The sequence below is a fragment of the Populus nigra genome, chromosome 1 (genome assembly GCF_951802175.1).
Source record: "Populus nigra chromosome 1, ddPopNigr1.1, whole genome shotgun sequence".
Classification (NCBI taxonomy): domain Eukaryota; kingdom Viridiplantae; phylum Streptophyta; class Magnoliopsida; order Malpighiales; family Salicaceae; genus Populus; species Populus nigra.
The window spans coordinates 46,000,994-46,010,616 of NC_084852.1; the positions used below are offsets into that span (position 1 = coordinate 46,000,994).

A 9,623-nucleotide genomic window follows, 5' to 3' on the forward strand; every position below is an offset into this window, starting at 1 on the left:
GGACGACACGTGTAGCGTCGTACAACAACTAGAATTTCCCAACCACCATCTCTTCTGAAGTGTCCAGTGAAGGCGAAGCTGTTGGGGCGGTGCATTGCTCAAATCATGACGGTTCAGTGGCAGTTGAGTTTTTTCTCCTTCCTTTATTTTCTCTTTCATCTTCTTAAAATTCACGTCAATCAAAAATCAGGGTTGTCCTCCCATTTATTTTGTCTTTCAACTGTGCTCATTTTCTCTTGATGGATCTTTATTTGTTTTGGATTTTTTTTAAATTTTTTATATTTCAATTTCATCATTTTTCATTTGATTTTGTTTAGTTTTTGTATCAATTATGGTACTCATTTTTTTTAATTTTTTTTTTATCATTTTCTTGATTTGTTTTTTCTTTCAATTTTCTTCTTCAGCATTTTTTTTTTCAGATTTGGTTCTCATTCTTTTATTTGTTTTTTTTTAATTTTTTTTATTTCAATTTTATCCCTCAACATTTTATTTTATTTACTTATTTATCTAATTTTGGTCTTCATTCTTTTAATTTTTTTCTAATTTTTTTATTTTTCGATTGAGTCCCTCATTTCTTTCTTTCATTATTTTTATACGAGATTTAATCATCGTTGTTTTTATTACTATTTGTTTTCTTTTTTATTTTTTGATTGTTAAAAATTTTGTTCAAGATTTTTTTTTGTAGGGTCATTTCGGTCTCATGACCAAGGTTGTTGGTTTCAAATATTAGTCCAATTTAACTTTGATGTTTCTTTTTTATTTCATCATTTGATATTAAACTATTGGGCCTTAAGCTTTCTATTTTTTCCCTTTTCTTTGTCTGGAGTTATTCCAGGTCGCATGTTAGTCAAGTTAACCTGAGTTGCTTTGGATTTTTTCAATGTTTTTATGTTTTTATTTTTTTATTTTCATCATTTGACGTTGGACTATTGAGTCTTGATATTTTTTATTTTTTTATGCTTTTTCTTTCTAAAGGGTTATCTAGGGTCGCAAATTTGTTAGGTTAACCAGGGTCACTCGAGTTTTTTTAATATTTTTTTATTTATTTAACTTTTTTTTTAAAGTTATTTCTGAAAAAATATTTTTTTATCCCAATCTCATGTCGCAGGTGGTGAGTTAATAAAGTATACCCGGGTTGACTCAAATTTTTTTCTCCTGCATTTCTTTTAAATTAATTTTTTTTAATTTTATTATTTAAAATTAGTTTTACTGGGCTTTGAACCTTCTAATTTTCTTTTCTCATTTCTTCCTTTGAGATTATCCAATTGCAAATTAACCTAAATTTATTAATGTTATATCCTTTAGATCATCTAAATATATTTTTTATACTAGAATTTTTTTTTGACATATCCCTCAGTACAGTGCGCCAAAAAAAATGTAGTCTAAGCTAAAACATAATGAATAACCCTAAAAAAACTATATACAGAATGTATATATATAACCAACCAACCAAGCCATGCATAGATTGACCAATACTCAAGCGCCTTGGGGATGAAGCCTTGAATTCGTTTCTTTACCAATTGACAAGTGACATGGGCTGTCTTTTCCTTATCCCTTCCCTTCCTTAGTTTCTTTTGCTAGGAAAGCCACCCAAAATATGCAGAGCACAACTCATAGCTAGGTTTATAAAGAAAGACACATCCTCGTACTCGTGTCTCCTTTTATGCTTTCTGTCTCTCCGTCTCTTTAAATTGAGAAATATGGAAAATCAAGAAAACAACAGAACCCCATCAGCAGAAGAATCGAAAATGCAATGCCAAAACGATAATAACTATGAAATTCCATCCCCAAAACATCATCACCAAAGGGAAGAAGGCAATGACCATGAAGAAGAGGAGGATTTCCTTGGCCAGTTTCAGTGCCCTGTTTGCCTGTAAGTCTTTAATTGCCCCCCTTTTTTTGTGTAGAATTCAATTTATTTAAAGTTGATTGAGCCATGCTTTTCCATGTTGACATTTTCCCTTTTGTAATGCTTAAAGCTTCCTTCTGTTGCCGTTTAATTAGTTTTGGTAAAAGTGTTTTGTTTTCTGTTAAATAGTAAAGGAGAAAAAAGGGAACGAAGTTATAATTTACTGTAATGTGCCAAAAAGAAACCAATTTTTCAATGTTTTATAGAAGAATAGCTTGACCCTTTTTGCTAGACAAGAAGTGAAAAAAAGGGTCATATTGCAAGATTTTTCTTTTTTTTGATTTTGTGTTTCACCTTTGTGCTTCAATAGTTCGTTAATTGTATTGGATTTCTAATGTATGCTTAAAAGATGCATAGTTAAGATTTTATGGAGCTTTGCCATTTAAACTTTATGATAAGGGTCAAAGTTAGATGGAGTTCCTTTGTTTTTAATTTGGATTTAGCTTCTGTAATTTCTATGGTAACAAGTTAGTTGTATGGTGTCTCTCTATACATGGCCTTGAACCATGAGAATTATGCAAGTTAAGCAATGTAAATGTAGAATTTGACGGAATTAACATGCATGATTGTTTATAGAATTACTCACTTGTGCATCTTAAATGATCCGAAAACAAATTCAGCAGTAACATGACTGGCATTGAATTTGTGTCTGCTTGTCCCAATTCGTCATTTAAAGAAACTGGGCTGTCAAGATCATTTTTTGAAATTTAATCAACATTGTGTGAGTTACATTGCACTGATGATGCCGTGACTGACAATATACATTCAAGTATTTCATTTTCGGAACATGAAATTAGATTAAAATGGAGTGCTTTCCAGAAGCTTTTGGGCATAATGTACATGTCCAGCTTCCTCCAATGATAAGAGTGATCATTTGTAGAAACTTCTTGTATATAAAAATTAGCAAGTTCAGTTGAGGATGCTACACATTCATTTCCAACTGTTTTTGATATTCACGGGGACAATTTTAAGATCATTGACCTTTACTAGAAAAAAATAAATAGAATTATGAGGCCTTTATGCATTTTTTATACTAATCAATGCTTGTTTATAATATTGATAATAATTTGGCATCTGTGGTTGAAAAAGCAAATGAACAGCTAATCTAAAATTCTAGAGTCATGCAGACTATCCATACTTGGATCTTTTGGGAACCATGTATTGTTTCCTATGTTTGCATGTAGAAACAGAAGGCTCATGTTAATGACCAAAATTACAGCTTTGCAGATGTGACCCCAGATAGTTGTTAATTAAGCAATATCTCAATCAATTTTTCTCTCTAGTGTATGACATGTTTAAAGGGAGTTTCCTTTATTTTACAGGGACCTACTTTACAAGCCAGTTGTTTTAGGTAAGGAGGCAAAACTTTCAATTTTTTATACTGGGTGCTTGTAATCTTATATTTACAAATCCTTCCTTTTTTTCCTTTTTTTTTTGTAGCATGTGGCCACTTTTCATGCTTCTGGTGTGTATTTCGTTGCATGAATGGCTTTCGTGAGTCACACTGTCCAATTTGTCGGCACCCATTTAATCACTTCCCACGTGTGTGTCAATTGCTGCATTTCTTACTTAAGAAGATCTGCCCTATAGCCTATAAGACAAGGGAAGGAGAAGTGGAAGGTAAATATCTTCGATATCCTTTTTTTTCTTTTTGCTGCATGGATTTCTAATTTTGATCTACTAGCTTGGCTGTTTTTGATCTAGAGCTATTTACAACTAGCTGATCAAGAATGTTAGAATGTCCTGGTGTTAGCAAGTATTAAAAATGCAGTCATTCGTTTCTAGAGGAGAGCCACTATTACAGCAAACACTTTTTTGCTATGACACTAATTCTTGTACTTGCTGTGCAATTCTGAGCCAAACTTGGCTGAGAAAGAGCTGCAGAGAGTGAAACCAAATTGTTTGTTTTGGCTGGACATGTGGATTGATTCTGCATGTGTTATTGAAGGGAAAAAACTAATGATTATGTTTCAGAATAGTAGATGCAGTTGTTTTCATTACTTGCAAAACTCTTTAAATGGTCTTGTCATTGTTGTAAAGCTTTTTGGTAAATTGTATGTTTGAACCATTACCTGCTCCCCTCCCCAAACTGTTCTGCTCTCTCTCTGTCTCCCACTTTGATGCACTGTAGATATACCATTTACCTTTTCTTTTTTCAATACGAGACATCTCTTCATTTTGCCAAAGATAGAGAAAACAGAATGAAAAGTTTCTTCTTTTGCTGTGTCATTTCTTTGTTTCAGTGCTCCAATGGCAAGTGAATTTAGTTATAATTTTCCTATATGTGCAAAGTGGTGTTGCCTGGTAGTGTGCAGTTGCATTTGTTCTTGCTTCTTAGTGGTTGAAAGGAATAGAAACAGAGACTTTGGAATGTCAGTTACACTTGTAGAACTTAAAGTATTAAATCTGTGAAGACAATTTGCAGTGACAATTTAAATTTTGATGGGAACAGATTTTTGAGGGTTGCATCTCCTTGCCCCTTTGCAATTGCTCCTTGGACATTCCCTTTCGTTTTATTAGGAACCTTGGACATTCCATTGATCACACTCGTGCATCCCTTAACAGCTCCACCACTATGTTGAATCTCTTAGCGGTTTGACTTATATTAATATTATGAACGATAATGTCATTTGAAACAGATTGATGCAATATTTTCTTATTTGGTTGTGCAGAAGAAGAAAAGAAATTTGGCCTTTTCTCTCCACAGTTTGGTCATCATTCATCTGGATCACTTCCTGGTGAAGAGCTAGATGTCCCAAGCAATTCTCTACGTCTACCCACCCATTCACAAACCAAATTGGGTTATGATAGTTGTTTTTCTTTAGGGAAATTTCCAGAGGCAATTGCACATAGTGTGGATAATGTGAAAATTATGCCTTCATCACCATTAAGTATATCTGAAGGCACTGCAAATGCAGCCATCAAAAGTTGCAACTTGATTAGGACAGGGCTTGGACGTGGAATTCAAAAGCAGGCCTCTGTTGCTGACTTGCTGTGTGCTGAATGCAAGAAACTGCTGTTTCGACCAGTAGTTCTTAATTGTGGCCATGGTAATCTCTAATAAACTGCATTTACCCAGCTAAAACAGAAGAAATAGAAACATTATTGTCAAGTACTTAATCTAATATTTTCTCTGTGCAGTGTATTGTGAATCTTGTATCATCATCCCCATGCAAGGAATTCCTAGGTGTCAATTTTGTCAAAGTTTGCATCCAAATGGGTTCCCGGGTGTTTGTTTAGTTCTAGAGAATTTTTTGGAGGAGCACTTTTCTGAAATTTATGCAGGGAGACGAGAAGGTTTGCCCAAACTTTAACTTGTCAGTATCAAAACCTTTAACTTGTATCTTGTCATTTGCTCTTGTCAGTGTCCGGGCTTCATTCCCAAATCTGAAAATGAATTATTAAAGTAACTTTCCTGAAATATAAATTTTTCTATTAAGCTACATCATTCTTTGTGTGAGGTAAAACTTAAGCAAATCAACCTCTTAATAGACCAAAGAAGGAAAAAATTCCACAAAGTTTTCATTTGATAGTGATGATAGGCTCACTAGATAAAATGAGAAATATGGAGAAAGAAATTAAGATCAAATGGGGTTGTCTGTTCAAATTGTCTCAGCCTTTCTTGTTCTTAGTTTTCTCCTAGATTGGTATTGCTTTGACATTCTGACAAAGAACTTCGTTCTGTTTCTTTCTTTGATTTGTCACTTATTTTCCTCTCACATTTGGACACATGATGTTTGCGTTCACAGCAGACAGAAATCTTAAGAGAAAAATAGTTTATCGCACCTAAAATGGTTGCACAATTACTCTTCTCTAAACTTTAAGGATACTTCTGTACAACAGTACATGTCAGTCAATCAGGAAATATAAGGAGTAATTGAAGCCAATTGACTTCACAACAAGTCTAACCATACCATTTTCAGATTTTTCCCAGAATGTCAATGGGCTTCTAACCAATCCATTTAATTTTCAAACAATTCATGCAAACACATGCAGATTTTGATTTGGGCCCTCACACATTGTGTGCCCAACAACTTGTTTGCGTGAGCATGTGTTGGTTGGTGATTCTTCTTGAATTTGTTCACTTTCTTATGAGTTCTCATGTTGCAATTTTCATATTTATGCGTTTTCATTTTGCGTTGAATGTATCTTGACTTCAGGTTCAACACAAGCTCAACAACTAGCTCCACGGTCATCATCAGTACCTTCTAAGGTTTATTCATCATGGATATTTGGCAATGGACCCAAGGTTCACATTGGAGTTGGGTGTGATTCTTGTGGGGTAATGTTGTTAATTTTTAATTCCCTTTGTCTATCGTGTTTGATAATTGAAAAGGTAGTTTATATATGTATGAACAAGATTCAATCTCAGATGCATGATTTCCTTTAGAAAGCTTGACACTTCTGTTGAATGCGTTCTCATAATTGGGATGACATCTTCTTACTTGTTACTGTATCTATCCTTGGAACATCCCTTACTTTCCCTTTCTGTGCCTATTATTGTGCTTATTCTCATCTATTACTCAACAAAAATGAATTCCCCTTTTGAAAATCTCTTGCTAGACATGTTTTTCTTATTAGAGTAATGTGGAATTTTTACTTAGGCTGCGATGTGAATGTTACTGTCATCCTAAAATGTGGTTATGTTGCTCCATTCAAGGAAAGTTGGTAAATATTTATCGAAAGTACATCAAATACACTTGGGTAGTTCAGTTATTTTTACAATATATATAGTACTAACACAGCTAATGCAAACTAGTCCAGCATGCCATTTTCATTATGGTAGAACTATTTGAACGAATTCAAAAGCTTTGAACTTTCATGACAGATGTCGCCGATAATTGGGGAAAGGTACAAATGCAAAGACTGTTGGGAGGAAATAGGGTTTGATGTATGTGAAGCATGCCACAACAACCCCTCCAACATTTCAGGCCGATTTAATCAGCAGCATGAGCCAGGGCACAATTTTGAGATTGTGCAGCCACAGGGCAATGTTGAACATGTACACATGCGGGATCTTGATCAATCTGATGTTCCAGAAGATGAAGATGATGATGAACATGATTTTCTTGCTCCAGCCTTGTTAGATGATGTTCTACCGGATATAGAAGATGGCTCTAATGACATGGTAGATGTTTCTGCTTCGGTTTTGTCAAATGATGTTGCACCAGATCAAGAAGACGGTCCTGATTTCTCCTAGGTCAGCTTCGACTAGAGAAAAACCGACAAGGTACCACCACCAACGCTAGTTTGCTAGGTGAGAATGATGTAAAGATAGAAGAAGCGTTGTAAAGGAAAACGATAGTAAAAAGAGAAATAAATTTGTCATAAACGCACTGTGTAGACACATGAAAACCTGATAGAGGGATTTAGCCTTGGTATAAAAATGCATGTTCCAAGTAAGAAACTCTATGGTAACTCACAGGTTACTACAAGTAATTATCTCCTTGGAGAGAGTGCCTTTAGGATACTTAGTAAGAGTCATTTGATGATTTAAATCAAGTTTATTTTTTTTACTTGTATAATTTATTATGAATATTTACAAATTCTACCATTCTACATACAACAGATGTAATCAATACAATTTATTTTCATCAAATATTTGATTTTCATTCTCTATTTTTTTGCCTTTTTTATATCACAATCTAACAATAAATGAAATATAATAAATATATTTAAATATTATTGACGCCCCAACATTGATATAATTTCCAGGTATCGATGGACCAACAATTTTATATTCATCACTAACTTGCCATCTTTATCTTCATCCTCCCCAGTCAATCTTTAAGCGAGCTCCTCCTCTGTTTAACTTCTTTTCTCTGTAACTCTCTTCTTGTACTTTTTGTACAAACAATACCATGGAGTTCAAGTTTCGAGCTTCAGACAATAGGGTGATGCCAGTGTATTTCTTCTTGGTTTCTTGTGTCAGTTATTTTTAAGAACAAGCATTGCAAGTCCCATGCAATTTTCTTTTCTTACCTCTAATTTCTCTAATTCTCTGTTTCGAGTCTATTTTCAAATATTGTTTGTTTTTTTTTTTTATTTGTACAGTTAGGAACAACACAACCTAGTAGATTGCGCTTTCCTAACAATGCAAACTGTGATTTTTTCTCAAAACTTTTTCATGCTTGCTATTTTCTTAATTTTTTTTTGGAAAATTGCTATTTTTTTAAAAAACAAAACTTAGCTTTTTACTCACATTTGTTGCTAATCAAAATTGTTAGATTTGGTTTTATTAACAAAAAAAAAAAATTAAAACTCCAAGCACAAATACTTTAGTGATTTTACAGTAGCTCTAGATTCAGTGGTATTGTCAATTAAAATAGTAAAATTACTATTTTATCTTTATTAACAAAAAAAATAAAAAATTAGCCTTGGAAATGGGGATAATAAGGTATTTCTCATATTAAAATAACTAAAATACTTTTAAAGCAAAAAATTATTGAATTGGCTCTTTTCTCTTTCTGCAACACAGTAAAATAATTGAATTTAAATTAAGCTTATGTCCAAGGGTTTTTTGGTATTTTATTATGATATTTTTATAATTATTTAGTTCGGTTAGGAACAATTTGATACTAAAATACTCTTTAAAATAAAAAAAATATTGAATTGGTCTGTAGGGGCTATTTTGACTTTTATCTTTGTACGACACAGTAAAATAACTTAATTGTCTTTGAATTTAAATTATCTTAAGCTTATGTCCAAGGACTCTTTGGTATTTTTATAATTATTTAGTTTGGTCAGGGGTAATTTGATATTTTAGTATATATAAAATATAATTTAATATTAAAAAGTTAATGGTGCATATTGTCCATACTGACATACATGGCTATGTTCATAATTTTTGGACGGCACATGCAGCTTTGTCTAATCTGTAACAATGTTTGAATCTTCATGATAACACCTCTACCATTTGGTGGCACGTGTGACTAACATCCTTCTGGTTTGGCAATAATAACATTTTTTTTTATTTTTTTCTCTCCTCCTTAATTTTTATGTTTATCCCTATAAATTTTCAAATCATCTATTCAATTTGTTTTACTTTAAGATTTGGTCCCTATTCTTTTTATTAATTTTTTTATTTTAAATAATTCATGAAATTGGAATTTTCTTTCAATTTTATCATTATTTAATTTTTTTATCTGTCAAATTTGGTCATCATTAGTTTGATTGCTATTTTTTTATTTTCTTAATTGAATTTGTTTTTCAATTGCATCTCTGAATGCTCTATTTTATTTTTATTTCAATTTTGATTTTTATTTTTTTAATTGTTATTTGTTTAGTTTTAGATTATTTTTTATTGAAACTTTATTTTTTAATTTTATCTCTTAATATTTTATTGATTAGGGTTTTGTTGGTCTAGAATTTGGCTTCATGATTTTTTTGGGTTTATTTTCTATGAGATAATTTCATTATCAAGACTCGGGTAACAAGTTTGAAAAGTTAATCCGAGTTGACCACTATCTTTTTTTTTCCTTTTTTCACAATGAATTTTTTTTTCAATTTCATCTTTCTATGAGGTTAACCTAATCCTATGTATCGAGTCACAAGTTTCATGACTTAACCCATGTTGACCTAGGTCAAGTTTGTTTTGTTCGATTTATTTGCTGTTGTCTCAGGCCAAGTTTGTTTTATTTGAGATAGTTTTTAAATTGAATTCTTTTATGATTTCATCCTTCCAATTTTCTTTCCTATCAAATTTGATCTTTAT

General features: G+C 32.3%; 1 protein-coding gene across 1 annotated transcript; it reads left to right on the plus strand.

The window, feature by feature from the left end:
- Positions 1–1,454: 1,454 nt before the first annotated feature.
- On the plus strand, positions 1,455–7,528 carry LOC133687907 (E3 ubiquitin-protein ligase PRT1-like). Its single transcript, XM_062107249.1, has 7 exons — positions 1,455–1,873; positions 3,232–3,260; positions 3,350–3,529; positions 4,582–4,959; positions 5,051–5,206; positions 6,070–6,191; positions 6,738–7,528. The coding sequence occupies exons 1-7, from the start codon at positions 1,701–1,703 to the stop codon at positions 7,107–7,109; spliced, it is 1,410 nt and encodes a 469-aa protein (XP_061963233.1). The 5' UTR covers positions 1,455–1,700; the 3' UTR covers positions 7,110–7,528.
- Positions 7,529–9,623: the final 2,095 nt, after the last annotated feature.